The following is a 21,399-nucleotide window of genomic DNA, read 5'->3' on the forward strand; positions in this document are numbered from 1 at the left end:
TTATAATAAAAATAGGATTGAGTTTTACTAATTTTTAAGTTGGGTAGTTTATAGTTTGGTTATTTGTGCACTGTAGGCACAAAAAACCAAAAATTTCCAAGATTTATAAAAAACAACTTTTATCTATGGTAATAAATATAAAAAAAAAAAAAAAAAGTGCCTTGTGTTAATAAAATTTTTTGTCCATATTAACATTTCATATCGTAATAAGGCATTACCTTGCTGTCATGCTTTAATTAGTTAGGGAAATTAATTTTGAGAATACCTTTCCCATTGCAGTTTAGGTGTTCACTGATTAATTTCAAAACCTAATCCCCTTTGCTTGTTAGCTCTTAACAAAAAAACAAGTATAAAATCCTAAACTTGAATTAAACCCTAAGATTGAAAGACTTGAATTAAATACCAGTATCTTTATTGGTATTGATTTTAATTGGTATTAATTGTACATATACACTGCCCTACCATTAATTTCCAAACACCTGCACATATCGGCAAATAACCTTTATTTACAGGAAAACTAAAAAATATGTGCTGAAACCTTTAGCCTTTGACAGCCTCTATTCTTCATGGAACACTCTCTTCCAGTTTTTGTAAATGTTTTCTGATGTTTTCCACCATTCAAAGATCAGTTTGGTGAGCAGTTCTGCTCTGTATTTTGGGCAGTCTGTCTGAGCTGGCCAGTCCAACTTTTCAGTGCTCATATCCTCAAATCAGTCCATCATAACACGAGTAGTATGACATGGAGCATTTTCCTGCTGATACAGATATGGCCCTTTCCCGATGTGCTGTTGCAACATAGGAAATGTTTACCTCCAGGATTCTAGACAGACTTCAGCATTCTTGGATTTCTCAAAAACAACCAATGGTCCCCAGGCCAAACCATGAAAATCAGCCCCTAGACCATCATGCTGCTCTGCCAAACTTCACTGTCAGGACAATACAGCCTAGGTAGCTTTCTCCAGATATCTACCACACACAGGCATGACTGTTAGATTGACAGACCATCTACATTGACTCAGCACTCAAAAGCACAGCTTTACATTGGCCTGTGGGCCCTACACCAAGCTAGACTGCTTCTTACATAATTAGAATGATTAATGTGTTTGTGGACAGTTACACAACTTTGATAACTCGTATTGGCGGCATCCTGCATACTGGTGCTGATGCATTATAATCGTCTCACTGGGAGTACCTATGTCTGCTGCAACAACATTGACTTGCATTCCAAGTGGACAATTCTTTGCAGGACTCTCCTGTCATATTCCATTTTCTTGATAGTTTACCTGGGTCATTTTGTAACAGTTTCAGTGCTGGTCCACTTCTATTTGCAGATCACATCACCAATCATTGACTAGGGAGATCTTCACTGCCATTGAGATGCCACTTACAGACTAATTACTTATGTGGCACCCTGTTATCATTCTGTGATGGAAATCTGTTAACTCTATGAATCACAGCATCTTGCATTCATAATCATACTACTGTCTACTCAAAGACCTATGAACATATTTATAGTTGTGCCTTGGTGCTTGTGTATGACATCAACTATCAGCAGAGGAATGTATTTTTCACAAATGTGCATTGTCACTCTCCTTTCAAAACTAAAGGATTTATTTATCTTCTTCATCAAACAAGAACAGGTTTTGGAATTCATTGGACCTGTTTGAGAATTAGTTTGAGTGCTCAAAAAGTGAATTTTTGTGATTGTCACTTTATAATGGCAACTTCATTTCCATATTGAAGCATTATTTACAGAGAAATCAATTCACAGTACATTGCCAAACAGTTAATCGCTCAGTTATATAACCAAAGCCTTCAATATAGAAACACATCTTCAATGAGTGATATCACTCATCTGTGCCAGTATATTTGGTTTCATGGCCTGCTGCATAAGGGAGTACTGTATACACTTTCTTTTTTATTTACACCTTACTATACAGTATAATAAAATGTCATAATGTAAACTTTTATATGAAAGAGCAGAAATAATTAAATTAAAAAATAGACAGTGACTTTTATTGTGCATTTCTTCCACAGCAAAGGCTGATTATAAAGAAGGAAGTTGGCATATGCTGAATTAAGGACAAATTTCCAAGACAAAAATAAGGGCCAACCAGAATATACAATAATGGCAGAGAATGTAATGTGCATAGATCACAATGGATGGCTACACGCTCATGCACCATTTATTGTTTGAATAATTATTTTAATGTGCATTATAAATTACATTAGTTTTTATTTTACACTTTCACATTTTCATTCCACAACAAGTTTTTAAATATTGGATAAACACATTTTGTCATAAATAAAAATTGAAAGCTGTATAATCAATATTAAATACCAATATATATATATATATATATATATATATATATATAAAGTATGAGTATTTTTGTTAGAATAATCATCATAATCTAAATCTGTTATACTGAGTGGGTTTAGAGGTCACTTTGACAGTATAGACATATAACATTGTAGCATGGCAGTGATTAAAAAAAACAGAATTGATTATTAAAAATTAAAAAAGCTATATGATTGTCCAAACAAATTTTAAATTTAATTGATCTCTATATTTCTTTCTCCTGCATCTGGAAAAATTAATGATCTGGCAGTATAAAAAAAATATATTAATACCAAAATATATATTTTTTAAAAAATAAGCTGAGATCTCTACCCCTCTAGCTTGCTCTTCATGGACATTTTCAGGTACTTAACACTCATAGTTGGTGAATTCTTTTACTGTAATCAAAAGCCATTTTCAATCCACTGCAGGATGAAGGCCTCTCCAGCAACTTTCCAGTTCCTTCTGTTTTGTGCAATAGCCATCCATTTACTACCCACAAACTCTCAAATTTCATCTGTCCATCTCCATTGTTGTCTTCCAGGTTTTATCTTAGCTCCTCTTGGGTACCATTCTGTTATTTTCTTGGTCCATCTGTCGTCATGTCTTCGAGCTATGTGTCCTGCCCAAGACCATTTCAGTTCTTTAGCTTTGATAATAATGTCCTTTATTTGTGTTTGCTGTCTAATCCATGTGGTTCTCTTATCTAACAGTCTGATTCCTAATATAATTTGTTCCATTCTTCGCTGTTTAGTTCTCAGCTTCTCTTCCATTCTTTTGGTGAGTGCCCAAATTTCACTTCCATAAGTCATGGTGGGGAATATACGTTGGTTCATTATTTTATGTTTCAGGCAAATTGGGATATTGCTCCTCAGTATGTGACTATATTTCCTGAATGCTATCCATCCGAAATTTATTCTTCTCTTACTTCCAGCTATTTATCATTATTACAGCTAATGACTTGTCCCAGATTATATCCCTTTCTGTGCTGTGGCATACTTGTTCGTCATTATTTTTGTTTTAACAATATTCATCTTTAATCCAAAATCCTCAGTAACTCTGCATAACTGATTAAGATATTCCTCTAATTCTTTGAGATCATGGCTTATGATCACAGTGTCATCTGTAAATGGTTTAGGTACTCACCATTCACATTCACTACTTTCTGCGACCAGTCTAATCTTCTGAAAGCTTCCTCAAGGGCAGCAGTAAACAACTTTGGAGATATTCTGTCTCCTTGTCGAACTCCTTTCTCAATTTTAAATTTGATACTGTGTTTGTCTAGTCTAATAGAGGAGGTAGCATTCTCATATATTTTCTTCAAAATCATAATGTATGGGGTATCTATGCCTTGTTTTTCCAGTGCCCAAAAAAATTGCCTTATACTGTATGGAGTCAAATGCCTTTTCATAATCCACAAATGCCAGGCATAATGATGTTTTAAATTCATTTGCTTTCTCCATTAGCTGTGATATTATGTGAAGGTGATCCATAGTTGAGAATCCTGTCCTAAAGCCAGCTTGCTCTTTCGGTTGATTCTTGTCAAGTATTCTTTCTAATCTGTTAGTAATGACCCTTGTGAACAATTTGTAGATGTGGAATAACAAACTAACTGATCTATAATTTACAATTTCTGATTTATCTCCTTTCTTATGCAGCAAAACAATGATTGCATTATTCCACTCCTCAGGCATCACACCTTTGCTAATGTGTTTTGTGAAGAGTCTTACCAGTTTCTGTGGCATGTCTCTTCCTCCCAATTTTAACAACTCTACCATAGTTTCATCTTCACTCGGGGCTTTCTGATTCTTTATTTTCTTCAATGCACGTTCTACCTCATCAGGAAGGATATTGGGTATGTTATGTATGTTACTAATTTGTGATCCATCTTCTCCACTGTTGGCATCATTCCCTCTCTCCTTATATAATTCTTTATAATAGCCTTCTGTTATTTGAATTATCTTCTCTGAGTCTCTTTCTAATGGCTTGGTATAACTCAGTATACTCAATTTTGTCATTGTCAGTGTTTATCTTGCTCTTCATTTGTCGTCTTTGGTTCATCATAACAAGTATATAATTTTCTTGGTCTTTATCACTTTCAGAAAGTTGTAGTATTCCTCATCGATATCTTGGTCCTGAAAGGTCTGCAGAAACTCAAACTTGTTCTTTAGTTCCAGTAGATACTGCTTTTTTCTTCTTCTGTTATCTCAAAGATCTTCATTATTTACTCGTGAGTTTTTTCCTTTCTTTTCTTACATCTATATCAAGTGTGCATCTTGCCATTCTGTGATAACTTTCATCATTTACCTTGTTCAGGACATTCACATTCATCATTCACAATATATCTTCTGTTTGTGAGGATGAAATCGATTTAATTAGTTGTTAATCCATTTGGGCTCTTCCATGTCCACTTTCTGTTCACCCTTTTCCTGAAAAAAGTGTTCATTACTGACATTCCTCGAGATTCTGAAAATTCCACTAGTCTTACATTTCTTTCACAAATTCCAAAATTTCCTATAGTTTCTCTTTCTGCACCGTTTTGTCTCTTTCCAACCTTAGCATTGAAGTCCCCCATAATGATAGTGTAGTGGGGTGTTTGCTCATCTAGAAGTCTCAATTTTAATGTATATTTCTACAACCTCTTCATCATCATGGCTCGGTGTGTTACATAAATCATTATAACCTGTAGCTTGTACCTCCTAGAAATCCTGAGAAGTAGCCTTGGCACCCTTGGTGATGTACTTTTGAATTCCAAAATGTTGTTTTTTATATCTTTATGGACCAGAAAGCCAACTCCACCTTCACTCTTTTCACTGTTTCCATTGGTGTACAGCAGATTTCCACTTGATAAACTTATAAGTGATTAATTTCTTCTTGTTTCAGCCAAACCAATGATATTCCAATTCACATTTTATAATTTCTTTTCCAGCTCTAATATCCTATCTTCACTGATGAGCAATCTTATGTTGTAACAGGCCAAGTTCTGTTTCCATGCATGGCAGCCTGGTCGTACCCAGAGATTCTTAGCACCTTCTGCTTCCACTCTGATCCTCTTGCTGCCGTAAGAGAGGGAGTCACTGAAAGCTGCTGGAATTTGTTTTGTCATGTCATGTGCTGGAGGGTTTGGTCTTTTCCTCTTTGTGCTGACCAGGCATTTTGAAGAGAACCATTCTACACATTTATTGCCACTGAAGTGACGTAACAGGGCTTACCATTGAGAAGGTGTGCATGAGTGGATTTTAGGGAGGCAGGCTAACCGGCCTTCTCCTAAATCTTTTGAAATAGAAAGATATTGGATCCATTAGTGTTTTAGACTGAGTGTCTGATAACACACAGAATGCCTGTTCCCCTCTATTTTAATTTAGCCTGTGCAAATACAGATATGCTTAAATCCTTATTTCCTGCAAATGAATATTCATTAAACATACATGAGGATGTTACTCTGAAGGAGAAACTGTTAAATAAAATGTAGCTCAATGTAAATAAGAGTGGTGGGAAGGAAGAGTAAGTGCAATTGAGTAAGCAGGTGATAACATAGGTTGATTTGAGAGAAAGGTGTATAGCTTCTGGGGATTAAGGAAGTCTTTAATGAAGGTAGAAATTTTTTGAGGAAATAAATAATAGAATAAGTAGAAAATACAGGAGAGCAATTAAACTAATTTAGTTGGGGCAAAAGAGAAATTAGCCAAAATACAAAATCAGCCATACTTCTATAATACAGATTTTAATCATGTTTTAGCATGTGAAATTGAAAGCTGGGTAAGAAATAAAGAAATTGATCAAAAATTAGAATCTTCAGAAATTAGAGTTTTAATAAAAATGAATAGAACTAACAAATGGAAACATTGGCATGACAATATTACAAATGAGAAAAAAAGCAGTAACAAATATCCACTCAGAAGTAAGTGATGGATAAAAACAATAGAAGAAAGCAGATTAATTAAACAAGTATTTAAAAAAAAAATGAATGGTAATTGGCCCAGAGGCAGACTATGAGGAAGGTGGGTTAATGGTGTTGTACAAGCATTTGGAGAAAAAAGGCTAACTCTGGTGTGGGATAAAGGTCTAAAAGTATGGAAGAAAATAGTGAATGAAAGACTGATTTTTAATACTGTAATGACTTGTATACCTACTAGGTGTAATCAGCTTGGATGATGATGAGTAATTTTATATAACATCACTCATGATATTATATAGTGTTTTTTCATTTTAGATCAATTTTCTAATTATTTGAGGTGAGAAGTGAATTCTACCATAATAAAAATTACATATTACATTTGAAGAAATGACACCTTCACTGGATGCTTCATCAATCTAAGAATTATGATTGGAAATGAAACTACAATTTTTTGCTGCCTTACTCAGTTGTGATCTAGCAACTGTGGAACTGAGTCAGAAAAGCCCAGCACCACTTTTTTTTTTTGTAAAAAAAGCTGGCTAACATCTTAGATGTTTCACTTCTATATGGCAATCTGATGTGTGTGAACAAGAAATTTCAGTTCACTGCTGCTATCTTCTGGCCCATTCTCTGGCTATCTTGTTCATCAAATTGTGACATCTTTGACTTTTTTTTTTTTTTAAAGAAAAATTAGGAATCAGGTTTCTTTCACCACTTGTTATTTTAAAGGAAAGATATGTGTTGTTTCTGGGAGAATTCAGCTCAATATTTTATGAACTATATGGCAAGAAATTGGGTGTCTTTATATCTGCAGAGCCATACCTGAAGTACTTATGAACATTATCTTGAAAGAAAACTGAATCTTTCTACCTAAATATAACTGCTTTTCGGTGTAGCCAAAGTAAATTTTGAAATCAGAAAATTATTTCACAATATCCTTTGTATGTGCATGTTCATTTATTCCTTTTCATAAAAATATTTAAAGTTTATATGCATGAGGGCTGAAAATGTTCTAGTTTTGATTTTTATATCAGGTATAGGGTAATCAAAAAGATTTGAAAACGGCATCTATTTATGGCAGATGCACATTTTACTGGTAGCGTAGTGTAAGTTTACTGGTACCGTAGACTAGTGGTTGTTTTTTTGCAGGAAGTTCAAGCAGGTGGGCAGTGAAAAGGGCATTATTGATAGGGAACAGTGGAATTCATTGACCAGCACTTCACATGTTAATGAAGCATTTAAGTGGAATGGCCATTACAAAGTTGACACCAAATGTCAAGAAAACAAAATAACAAGTAAGATTGGCAGCATTTCTCTATAAGATTTAAGTGCACTATGGGGGCATTTGAATCTTATAGGGAAACATTTTTACATTCCATTTCTGTATATTTTTTCAAGGAAATTCTATAGTTCCTTGGAACACCTGATTTAGAGACAAAGGCTCATTTTTGCCTCTGTAGTTATATAAACAAAGAAAAATACAGAAAAATCTCATTAGCAAATATCATTTTAACAAAATTTTCACTAAAATGAAGTGCAATGAATTATTTTCAAGGTCCACCTATACTTAATTTACTGGTTCACAATGAAAGAAAAATTATGAAAGGTTTTGTGTAGCCCGAATTGTATAAATATGGTTATGGGAGCTACACCCTCTAGTCCAATATTCCAGCAGTATCTTACAAAAAAAAAAAAGTCTGATTTTAATTTTGGATTTCTATAGTCCTCTCATCCCTTTATTTTGCAGAGTAAGTTTTAAAAAAAACACCGAAATCAAAGAAAGCATGCAAAAGCCAAATTGGGGGCAGTGGAAAAACAGGCCTTGTTTTTTCATGATTTCAAGCTCTTCCACTTACATTTGCATAAGCAGTTCACTTGATCAACAAAAAAAAAAATGTATGCGAATTGGTAATTGAATCCAAGTTGGTGCTAGCTGAACCCACATATTTTCAATTACACTAAAGTTTAATTCCCATATTAATGCTGAGATAAAAAGTTTCAGCATTAAAATCAAAAGTTGATGTATTAATATGTGGAAAGTAATATTGTTGCATCTACTATATCATATTTCTGAATGTGTGATATTTCTTATAAATAAAATATATTTTCAATGATACTCTAAAAAAAAAATTTTTTTTTTTATCCTTTTGTAGTACCCATTTCAAACCTCTCCCCACAAAGGAGACTAGGCACCAGCGAGGTGATCTGATAGAGGTGTATAAAGCCTTGAATGGTTTAAGCATGCTCAATGCTGATGGGATTCTTCCTCTAGCTCAGAAAAATCACCTGAGAGGGCATAAATTCAAATTGAGGAAAGACAGATGTAGGATAGACGTGCGGAAATTTGCCTTTAGCCAGCGGGTGGTTGGTTGGTGGAACAGACTGCCATTCCTTGTAGTGGAGGTTGATAGCCTAAATAAGTTTAAGGCTCAGCTGGACAGGTATTTCGAACGAACAGAGGGGTGAAGTGGAAGTGGGTTTTTTTTTTTTTTTTTTTTTTGGCTGATGCTGCATAAGCTTGCTTTCTTGCATCAAATGCCTCTACTAATGCTAGAGTACTGTATTCAAGAAATTCATTATAATGTGTTAATATTACCATGTATGTTATAATGGATTTTACTATGTATGAATATGGGTCACAGAAAATCTCAGTGTATTATAGAGGAACCATTACATTCATAAACATGCACACTGTGGTGTGTTCCAGCCATAGGAATTTTTTATTGCATTTTCTTCACTGATACAGTGATATCTGAACATTTAATCTAAGGTCCTTGAAAAAGACTTCTTCCATTTCTCCAAGGCTGAAGAAGTGTGGCAGGTCTTCATTAGGTTTTCAGTTGTAGGAATACTTTTCAAACAATATGAGGTTCAGCTGCATGTTCTCAGTGAGTATTTTTGTAATTGTGGTATCACAATTTGGGGGGGGGGAAACTGAAATACCACATATACATAAATTCCCAGACAATGAGCTGAAAAGAAATTGCACCTATATACATGGTCTTTCAGAATCACTGTTGACACTAAACTGAACAATTTCTAATTATCAACAGACTACAAATGTCAATGTCACAAATGTCAGTTGTCAATGTTGAAAATTTATCTGTGTTGGTCACAAATGTCAGTTGTCAATGTTGAAAATTTATCTGTGTTGGTCTTGAATACCAGTGGTTTGCATTGCATGCTGAAATTTGTTTTCCTTTGATAGATTATTCTCTGCTATCAGTTAAGTCTACTGTATAAATTAACACTGAAATCATTCCTGTTATACTAATTATACTGAAAAATATATGCATTCTAAATCAAAGTGACTTTTTTAATAGAATCCTGTAGACTTAGTATTTGTGTATTATAAAAATTCATATATCAGGAAAACCTGAAATTCTCTGTGCGCTGCAGATAGTTTAGAGCAAGATGGGCCCACAGTGCCTTTTTGATGACTTTTTTTGAACATTTGCTTCCAGAGATAGGAGTCATAATCCTATTATACAAGGCAATTGTAAGGCCACATTTGAAATACCTTGTCCAAGCATGGAGACCACACTTAAAAAAAGACATTAAGCTTCTCAAAAGGTCCATGGCAAGCAGGGTGCCCATGTGAGAAAGACTTCAAATATGCATCTACAGAGCTTGGTAACTAGGTACCTTAGAAAAGACATGGTTGAGGCCTACAAGATTCTGAAAGGGGAAGATAAAATTAATAATGAATGTGGGCAGAATTTTCACTATTATAAGTTATTCCAAGAACTAGGAGCCATTATTCAAATTACGTGGGAAGAAGTTTAGACTGGATTCAATGTTCCCTCTTAATTTTTTTTTACAGCTGCATGGACCTGCCACTGCTCTGAGCAGAAAATTTTTACATGACCTGATATCTGCTTGGCACTTTAAAAGTTTTTTGTAACTTACATAATAATAAGAATATTTACAATGAAAATTGTAAAACTTCATATTTTATATTTTATTTATTAATTGAATGGTGCAATAATAAAAATCAGTGCAACAAAAAAATTATTTCACATTTCAAGAACCTTTTCTTGTCTGTCCTTATTAGAAATCCATTGATTATAAACACTATCTAGATTAATTTCACACCGAGGTGAAAGGTACATCTTAATCATCATCAGATCATTCAAATGTTCAACTTTCGGTCTGTTTCTAGATTTACATGATGAAATTTTACATTTGCCTTCAGCACTAGAAGCTTAATGTCCAAAGATCTCGGGAAGAATTGACAGTTCTTCAAATTCTTCGTTTTGAGCAAGTAGTTCAACATTTCAGTGAACAACTTAATTGAACCACTCTTAACCTTCTCTGAAACAGCGAATTTCAAATCACAGTATTGATGTGATATTATTGTGGCAGTGCTTTCATTTATTGTAATGGTAGCTGAGTATTTTTTTATTAGTTGTTTAACATTCTCTTCTCCAAATTCAAATTTGGTTGTGTTTGCCATAGCAATTGGGTCAAAAGCTTGCTATTCTCTTAACTCATCATCAGGAAATGTATTGTCCAAGTGATCACGCACACGTTTAATGAATAGAGTAACAGGCATAGTATCGACATCAGAACTTATAGATGAAAGCAAATCTTTTACTTTGTCACTCCAGTAAACAGTATGGCCAAGATACTTTGACCTTATCTTGTTAATTTTTCTACAGAGAGATGCCAGATCTTCTAAATCATCGTTAAGAACAGTTAGCACTACTCAGTATTGTGAATTGTTCAAATCCTTCAGGCAGTAGTTACTGGTTGGATTTTTACATTCATTAACTTGCTCTTTACAATACTGGATTAAAACCCATTAAAGCAGTTACGGCAAACTGTCTTGCCAACCATCTCACTTTGTTTAGTGGTCGAAATGACAAAACATCACATTCTGTGACATTGGCTAATTCTTCTAGCTTTCATTTTTTTTAATAGACGGCCTACTGAACATTGTATATACTGTTCGTAACGGTGTTTCTATATCCCACATGATTTTTTTTTTCCACGCATCATTTAATCCGGGTCTTCTCTGTGGACAATGCAGTGTTGTTCAGATGGATGTTTTATTTCTCGCTTCTTGATTAGACCGGGGTTTGAGCCCGTCACCACCAAATATGGAGGATGCGGAAAGGTCAGCAAATGACCACTGCATATCCTATCCTGGAGCAATATGGCCTTAGTTGCTAATGCTCCAAATAACAAACAAACAAACAAGCTTTATTTCTCATCAAAGAATTGCTGCCACAACATTATTCTTTCCAAGCATAACATGTGCTCTGTCTGATGTAAACATTACCATCTTTTGAAGATCAAGATTATTCTTATTGCTTCAACAATAGTTGTACTGTCACATGCAATTAGTTTCAAAATACCTGCAAACAATCCTGTAGGAAGTTTCATTTTCTGGTCGGAACTTAAAATACAAAATTAACATTTTCTGTACAGAAATGTCTGTACTTTCATCAGCAATTAATGTATGGAAAGCAGATTTCTGCATTTCTGCCATTATTTGTTTCTGCAGTACAAAGTTGATACACTCAACAAATTCAAATGCATAGTTCTTGCTGCGCCAACTCTGGTATATTTACATATTTGGATACATGCATGAATTTCCTGCATGGAATGCATTGTAGCATTAATTTTGATTGCTAAGATAATGTTATCAATCAGCACCTTGGCCATATTAGAGTCAGACTTCTTTCGTGCATCTTGTTCCACTCTTGCTTCAAGCTCTTTTGGAGTTTCAGTTAACATTTTACAAAATTCCACCTTTCTTCTGGTTGCATAATTTGGTAACTGCATTTACATGAATTCTCTGGTTGAAAATTAAGTAATGTAACTTCCATTCTTCCCATATTTTTTACACTATCGAAGTCACCCCCCAAATTTCTCTTCCACACAAATGGTGCATACAACATTGCCAGTATCTCAATATTTAAAAATATCGCCAATTGTTATTTTGTGTTTTTGATGCGAAGATAGTAGTTCAATTTCTACAAGCTGCAAAAAGCCATTCCTTCTTAAATCTTGCATAAGCTTTGTTCTTCAAAACATTTAACTCTCCTTCAGTCTTTCTTTTTGATATCGTAAGGATACTAAAAATAATAATTATTATTATAATTTTAGCAAAACAACTACTGTCATACAAATAATTTTATAGAAACTAAAATTTACCTTGTGCTAACAATTTTTAATAAAAATTAGAATCAGGGTGCACCTTCCACAGCTTCTACGTTATTATCAACCAGTTTTGTATGCATTCCTTGTGACAGTGCTTCCAACAGCGTTTTTAAAGGAAAATTGCAGCAACTGTGCACCCCACGCAGCTTAGAGGGAACATTGACTGGATTGTAGGAAGTTTTCTTTTAGTCAGCCAGTTAATTACTGGAATAAGTTGTTTCATGGGTAAGGTTGACAGCTTGGTGAAATTTAAACATCAGCTAGATGGGTGGGAGGAAAGGGAATCATACATGGTTTTTTTTTGGCTGGTGCAACAACAAAAGCCTGGTGGCTTCCTTACACCATATGGCTGATACTAAACTCTAATAAGCTTCAAATCATCTTGTTTCTTTTTGTCAATTTTGGGTAATTTAACCTTTTATTTAAATTTCATTCATTGAAGAGAAAGTATGATTTCAATATGATTTAAACCAACTTATTTTTCAGATGACACTGAGGGGAAGCCAAAACCACTTTGTTCTTTTGATATTGATCTCACTGAGAATTTTATCTGTGCCGGAACAGAACTAATAAAGGATGATGTCTTTCTTTTATTTTGGTACGTCCATATGCCAGTAAATTCCATGAAAGCTAATCATTGACTAATTTTCAGTATTCTAAATGTAATTAATTTCATTTTGTATTTGTATCCTTAGGACTTGAAGTTTTTTAATATTTCAAAAACTAAATTGCAAATATCTTTAATTTATGTACTAAACATATATATTTGTATAGGAGTGTACTTTACAGCAATATTTTTAACCAGTAAGTTTTAGCTCCAGGGGGTCTCAAAGGCCTTGGGGGGGGGGGGGCAGTCATGGCAAAATAAAAAAGGAAAACAGTCACTAAGCTTATGATCTGTAAAGGATCACATGATGGTATGAGTTTGTGAATATGACTTTACATAAAGTTTCTAGGATGTATACTACTCCAAAATAAGGAGGGAAAAGTCATATAAACATAAGGGAGTAATAATAATAATACTGTACACCCAGTGGATCAGTAACTAGATTTTTAATAAGTTAAGATAATACAAGGAGCTTTCAGGGTAATGAACCACTTCTTCAGCAAGTGAAAATAAACGCATACTGAATACTAACAAAATATAGACGTTACAGATAGAATAAAATAAATACCAAACCATGTATTAGACAGGTGCTTACTACGAGCACAAGAACTTGCAACTCATCCAAGGCTGTCCCCCCCCCCCATGACAGTGTACCCACTGCCTATATTCCTTACTATCTGTGCACGTCGGACCAGATTTCTAAGATCCTATGTAAGTACCGCATGAGATGCGTACAATTGCATTCTTTCATACTGTGTATGAAATAATGTAATGTGACAAAGAGCTACAGGGAATATAGAACATGCTAAGATCCACTTGGTTGTCACACGAGGTAATTCCTGGTGTTGATCACTATCCGAATAACTGGCAACTGCCCAGGAAGAACCAAACCAGAAGTGAAAGGGTTGTTTCTTAGGTTGATGAAGAGGAAAAATTTTTCTATTTCTGGTGGCACTATGACTGGAGCGTCTGAGTGGAATGTTTTGAAATATGTTGGTATCTTCTGTAGCTGAAGATGGCCTGGCAGGTAAAATTGTCTGGTTAATTCTACTTGTAAGGTCTGTTCATTTTGCCATCCTGAATGTGGGAGTCGGTGCCTGTTGCAGGTAGAGGGAGATTATGCCAAGGCTCTGCATTTGCAAACGCGTACCAGGTCTTTCTTAATTAGAAGCCCCTTGGACCTATTAATGGAATGGGGGAGAGCCCTAATGAAGAACAGTTCTTGTAAACATCTCCTCATCCTGTGCCAGTATCTGAAAAATGTAATTTCAGTAAGTTCCAACAGTGTCCAGTATTAGCAGAACATAGTATCAGACCTGGGGAGATATGGTCCTACATTCTTTCGCAAGGTGCACTTTGCTTATCTGTTTCAAGGATCCTTTTGAACACCTTCCAAAACTCTGACCAACATAAACGATTTCATAAACCTCCCACACTTGATGTAATACACAGGGTGTTTAATTTCACCTTTTGATAGGAGAGGAGGAGGTTTGAGGAGTTCAGATATTTCTGGAAGCAAGAATCTTATTGAGCCTAGGAAACACTTGAACCATGAAATAAATACAGCAAGTTAATTATTGCTGTTAGTAGGGTATTAGGTAATCGAGGTGCTCCTCTTATGAACCTAACACCCATATATCAAAAAAATAATAATAAATAAAATAAATTTGATTTGTTGTTGTTGTAGTATTTTTCACAAAGAAATAACTGTCCATTGGCTAATGAAAGCTAATGTGCATGTGACAGCAAGAGTGCATGCAAAAAGGTTATAATCACAGGAGAATCATCACTGCTGGCAATTCTGCCATCAGTCATGTATTGTTTTGTGTGTTATGACTAACTTTTCTAGGTAAATCCATAAGCTCTTTTAAATAAAATTTAAAATTACAAAGTATCTAGCAATAAATTCAGAAGACTTCTGTTTAATTACCTTATATAAATATGTATGAATTATACTGCTTGTTACACTAAGTAAAGTTCTATAGGAGAATTCTTACTTGTAACATATTTCTCTACCTGCAGTATAGGCACTGATTCCCACATTCAGGATTTCCTGCCAAAAAGAAATTAATCTCCATTAGCTAGTGAGAGCTTGGCATACATGTAACAACAACAAAAGTGCAAGCAAAAAGACTATAATCACAAGAGAATCATTGCTGGCAATACTCTGTGAATATTAAGGCTCTCTGAATATTAAGCTATAACTTTTTAAATACTTAGCTAAAAACAAAAATAAGCTAACATACACAAGATTGTAATAATATTTACAGTAATATTATAAACACTATACCATTTATATTCAGCTAATTAAAGTATTTTATTTTTAATTACGCAAAGAAATTTTGTTTTGGTTCCAGAAATCACTGCTGGTAATTCAAACAAGTGTTTTTGAAATACTTGCTTTAAGTAATAAATTTGATTATGTTATCAGCTATAAGAACTAAATTTATTTAATAGCTTTAATTAGTTTAATAACTAAACAGTTTTAATAGCTATAAGCTAAAAACTATTTAGCTTATAGCTATTAAATAAAATTTAGGTCACAAATAAATGAAAAAAACTTTGGAACATTTCAAAAATTCACCAAAAACTTAACTAGCTTCACTAGCGACTGGATCAGTTCCAGTTGCTGTAGAATGTCCTCTTGATAATCATTAGAAAGCATTAAATTATTTAATGATGAATTCATATTTCCTCATATGCCAAAGTCATAACCTGGATCATTATGAAATAACCTACAGCTGAACTGCGTTCATGCTTTGTCTCTAGTTTTCACATTGCTATTAAAATGTCCAAATGATTTATTGTAGAGTTCATGGAACTCTACAAAGAAAACCCCTGTTTATGAAAATCTAAACTGAAAGACTAAATAGATTAAAAAAAAAAAAAAAAAAAAAAAAAAAAGGTTGTAAGTCTGCACAAAAAAACATTCTGTGTAGCAAAAATTCCAGATCAACAAACATAGGAAAAAAGCATTGCACGTAGTAGCCAAACAAAGAAAATTGAAGGAAAAATTTCCAGAGAAGCTACTTTTGACAAAGCCATATGCCTTAAGAGAAGAGAAAAGTAACTTCTGTGATTATGAACATTGATATGTTTTAAGTGATTATGAAGTTTGATATGTCTGTGGAAAAAAAAAAGCCAAGCAGGCTGAGTAAATTGTCCAGTTAACTTCTAAATAACACCCACTACACTGATGTGAATGTGATATGTAAAATTTGGATTAATATGAAAACAGAACTAAAAAGTTCAATAGGTTTTACATTGTAACAATGTAAAACCTATTGAGGTGTAACCTCTTTTATCCTTTTGCTTATAAAAGTATAAAAGAGGTTACCTCAATCTGGTATGTAGAATGACTTCAGACTGATGCTCTCCAAATTTAGGCAGATAAAATAATTTAATGAATTCTTGCACTCACAGCACCATGAATGATTCAGCACACCCCGGAATAGGACGTCAAGGGCCCCAACCTGAACATAAAACACATCAAACCACCCCCACAAAACTGAGTGAAAGAAGACATTGTATCCAAAATTAATTACAATGAAAAAATTTTGATGATGGCATTAAAATAAATTAAAATCACTAGGATGAGAAATAAATCGAGATAAGAAATTAAAAACAATTTTAAAAACTTTTCTTCCTTAAGCTGACTAAACTTACCAATGAAGCACCTTGAACACAGGTTGGAAATAACATGGTGTGTATGTCTCAAGATTTCAAATGGAGAGGTTATTTGTCTTGTCGCATGCACATAAAAACCATGAATCCAAAATGAGGTAGGGGCAACGTACATTGATAGAATTGTATTTTATATAAAATACAATTCAGCATTTACCGCAAGCCTACAAATTCAGATATGTTTCTGTACTGTAATAGTTATCACCCGTTCACTTACAAAAGGTTCATCGTATTCAACCAATTTTTAAATGCTTATAAATATTTCACATCTAAGCTGGCTTTACACTTAGAGATTGAGATACCAACAAGCAGGTTTTTAAATATGTGATGTTATTTAAAAACCTCTCACCACTATTAACCAAGTTAAACTACAAGCAAAAGACAGGTCACAAAATATCATACCAGTCAATAGAACCAATAAAAAATGCTTTATTTCCATTTTGTATATTAAGTAATGGCATAAACAACTTAGTAGACTCTTTAAAGATGCAGAATTTAAAACTGTAGCAAGACCAATGCAGAAACTACGTACTATGTTAAAAAAAATCACATAATCCTTTCTTCTTTCTCAGTACAAGTAACCAGTGTCGTGTACAATATATCCTGTAGTGAATGAGACTCATCTTATTAAGGCTCGACCCTGTGTACCCTAGATCTGAATAAGGCTCTGTGAGATATATTAGTAAAATGAATGAAGGTGGAATTTTCAATGTTATAGAGAACTCCAGAACTCCGGGACATAAAGAGGGTTGTGATTATTGGATATTCTTCAGAGTGGTGTAAAGTCGGGAATGGAGTTCCCCCAAAGATCGGTACTTGGACCACTGTTCTATCTGATTTTCATAAACAACATTGATGATGGGAGAGAAGGCTTGATATCAAAATTTGCAGATGATGTAAAGATTGGTAGAGTAATTAATGAACAGTACCAAACAGCACTCCTTCAGGATGACTTGGAACAGGCTGCAAGAATGGTTACAATGCAGCAAAATGCAAGGTCTTACACTTGGGGAATAGCAACCCCAAAATAAATTATCCACTTGGTGGGGTTGAATTAAAAAGAGTAGAGGAAGAAAGGGATCTGGGAGTTATAATACAGGCAGATTGAAGTTTTCTGAGCAGTGTAAACAGGTAGCCAGGAAAGTTCATAGTGTCTTATCAATGATTTATCAGACTACCTTGTAGAGATATGGTGGTCATTGTCCCACTGTATAAGGCAATTGTAAGACCACATTTGGAATACTGTGTTCAGTTAGGGAGACCTCATCTGAAAAAAGACATTGAGCTTTTTGAAAGGGTTCAAAGATGGGCAACTCACATCATGAGATTGGCAAAGGGATGACCATATGTGGAAAGTCTCTGATTATGTGGGCTACAGCACTTAGTAACTAGAAACCTCAGAGGTGACCTGTTGAGCTTTATAAGCCTCTGTGAGATATGTTAGTAAAATGAATGAAGGTGGAATTTTCACTGTTATAGAGAACTCCAGAACTTTTGCAGGTAGTTGGTTGAGGATTAAGTATATCAATTTCTTTGATTAAAATTAAGGGAAAAATATTAAATAAAAAACATTTAAAAATGTTTTGGATAATCAAGATGTTGAACAACTGCAATCCTACTATGTATGAGAACCATTTTTCTCTTTGAATCTGAATTTTTTAAAATATATTCTTCAAAATTGACAACTGAAAACTGGAAAATTATTAAAAATTTATAAGTGTAAATATATATATGTGTATTTCTTTGTTTTATCTGCTTAAATTACGATTTTTTAATTTGTAGGGATTTTAGGAAGTATGAATTACTTGGTGGTTACTGGGATTCGCATTCTGATGATATAACACAGGTAATTTTTTTTAAAACTTTCTAATCTGAATTATTATTTATTTGGAATAGTGCATGCATTACAATGCTTAAGCACTAATTCAGTTCAGTGCATAAATACAAAGAAAGTATTAACATGAAATTAAAATAATCAATAATATGCAACTATTATAACATGAACAACATGTAATAACATAGGAATTTTAAAGATTGAGATAATAATACCCTTGTTCTGTCTTTACTGAACATGATAGATTAATAGTTAAATAAAAAGGAAACAAAGTTACTTTAGCATATCAAGAGTCAACTTCCTGAATGAATATTTGGGAACAAAAATATCAATCCTGTGAAGATTAATTATTTTCATACCACGAAATACCAGACATTGTTATTGATGATGTTTGTACATAGTACATAGTTTTTATACCCCAAATTTTTCGAAAAAGGGTGCATCTTATACATGGGGAAATACGGTAATTGGAAGCAGATATATATATATGCTTGCTCTTTGCAGCATAATAGATTTCTATCCTCACTTTTTTTTTTTTTTTTAGGTGAAGTTTCATCCAGAGAAGAAAGATTACTTAGCATCTGGTTCAACAGATGGATTAATAAATATATTTGACATTGGTGAAAGAACTGAAAATGGTGCATTGAAAAATACTTTTAACACAGAATCCTCTGTGGTGAGTTTAATTAGAAATTGTGCTTTTAAGTAGTTAATATTAAGAAATTTGGTTAGTGGATGGGAAAAAAACATTATTTAATTTTATATTTTATATAAATGTCTGATAATAACAATGTAAATATTTTAATATTTTGTAGCTTTCATATTTATTAAATAATTTGAAAATTTATATCTCTGAATCATAATTAGGGAATACTCAGTTGGACAACTGGGCCACAGGATGGATTATGTTGCATCACCCATACTGAAGAGCTGCAAGTGTGGAACATTGATGGTGTATGTATTATAAAAGTTAAACATGCTCCCTGTTTATAAATTTGTTTATTCTTAGTTGTTATACCCTTATAGCTAATATACCTGTATTTATTTAAAATATAACATAATAGCCTTTTTTACATATTTTAGTGTCAAAATGAGATGTGGTCCAGCTTTTTAATCACGACCATTTTCTGTGTTTCACAAAGAACATTGCATTCATGCCATTAAATCTTATTTATTAAAAACATTTTTCAGAAAATAAATATGAACATAAATTTTATTTTCAATAGCTAGGTAGCAATCTACTTCATGAGTAGTCAAAAAATAGTTTTGCTCATAATTCAGAAACTAAGGAATGAATCCTCTCAGTAGTTCACAAACTATGTGCATTAAATAGTATATTTAATTTTTATCAAATAAAATATTTGTGCTGTAATTTAATTATTAAACAATTAGATTCATTAATTTAATTTAGATTTATTTTAATATATTTATAGAGATTATCCTTTTATGTCCAAAATAAGATACAAAATTTAAATGAATCAGTATAGTCCACAGTTAATCAGTAGGATTCAAAATTCACTGAAAAATGCCAAAAATTATATATCTAAGTATGGTTAGATTGAAAATAACAGGCGAGTTAAAATTTTTACCAAAGACACAATAAATTATGAAAAAATTAGCATCCAGAAGAAAATTCTGTATGGCTTAGTTAATCTACAGTATATTTCAGCCCAATAATTAAAAAAAGAAAAAAAAGACTTCTTGAAACAGGATATGGTGTGAATAATCTTTAGTGTTCTCTTATTGATTACGAAGAGTGTAGTTAATTATAAATGATGACCTGAAATAGGATTTGATGTCAAACAAGACAGTTGATAATTATAGACAGATTAGCCACATGGTGAAAGTGCATAATGCAAGCACAGTTGTCTGCATAGGACCAATAAGTTTCTGGAATATTGTAGAAATACTGGTTGTTGCAACAGAACACATTTTCCAAGCCTGAAGGAAAAGTTTTATACATGAGCAACTGGTAATGGTAACTTTAACTAATGCTTTAAAATTGGTAATGACAGAAGAATAAGAAGCAATAGATAGTATGATAACAGAGTCATTCTAGTTCCATTTAGCCAGTGTTTAACAGATGGGACTATTTTTACAGAGATGGGATGCATTTTAGCAGTTACATGGGCTTGAACCATGCTCTAATCAAATGTGTATGCTTTTGCGCTGTTGTGCATGACCAATTGGCCACACACTGTACTGGCAAGGTAATTTGTATGCTGTTACAATTTCAAATATGTAGTATGCTTATGTCAGAAGCTGTATGACTTTATAAATTTGGTGAATTTTAGACGTAGTTTGACACTTTCTATCATGAATTCCTTACAGCATTTGTAAGTCTGCTAGCTCCATATGGAACTCGTGAGATAGCAAATTGGCCAAGTAGATTATCAAAAACATTAAGTTAAAATTATGTTAAATGAATATAATCATATTTGGAGGACCAGTTCATCATCCAGTAATGTTATTGAAAGAAAAAGCTTTTTGAATCAAACCAAATTCATGATAGGAAGAGTGAAATTAATCAATTTGGCAAAAAAAAAAAAAAAAAGAAAAAAAGTTTCTAGTTTTTATTAATAATTCAAGGTAAAGAAATAGATATTTTGTCAATCAGTTCTATCACTTTCCGTATGAGAACCTATCATATACTTTTATAAAATAAAAAAATAATTAATGCACAGTGGTCCTTGGAGAACTGGTAAGTGCACAAAGATGAATGAAATATAACAAGTTATCCCAAATCAGTCATGGCATTTGAATAATTTCTCATAGTGGTGTAGAGTATCAGAGAATATTCAGCCAGGTGGGGGGGGGGATGGACTGAATTTGCATATATTTCTGGTGTACGTCTCTTTATACAGTTT

General features: G+C 33.4%; 1 protein-coding gene across 3 annotated transcripts in view; it reads left to right on the top strand.

Moving 5' to 3' along the window:
* LOC150089885 (WD repeat-containing protein 89) overlaps nucleotides 1-21,399 on the top strand; it is a 150,237-nt gene that overhangs the window by 76,588 nt on the left and 52,250 nt on the right. For all 3 annotated transcript variants that reach the window (XM_090368884.1, XM_090368885.1, XM_090368886.1), the window contains exons 6-9: nucleotides 12,894-13,005; nucleotides 18,481-18,544; nucleotides 19,077-19,208; nucleotides 19,400-19,486. In XM_090368884.1, the coding sequence (XP_090225010.1) occupies nucleotides 12,894-13,005; nucleotides 18,481-18,544; nucleotides 19,077-19,208; nucleotides 19,400-19,486 (395 nt within the window). The remainder of the gene's footprint in view (nucleotides 1-12,893; nucleotides 13,006-18,480; nucleotides 18,545-19,076; nucleotides 19,209-19,399; nucleotides 19,487-21,399) is intronic.

Source organism: Mastigoproctus giganteus, chromosome 2, assembly GCF_048544385.1.
Source record: "Mastigoproctus giganteus isolate SK-2022 chromosome 2, ASM4854438v1, whole genome shotgun sequence".
Classification (NCBI taxonomy): Eukaryota; Metazoa; Arthropoda; class Arachnida; order Uropygi; family Thelyphonidae; genus Mastigoproctus; species Mastigoproctus giganteus.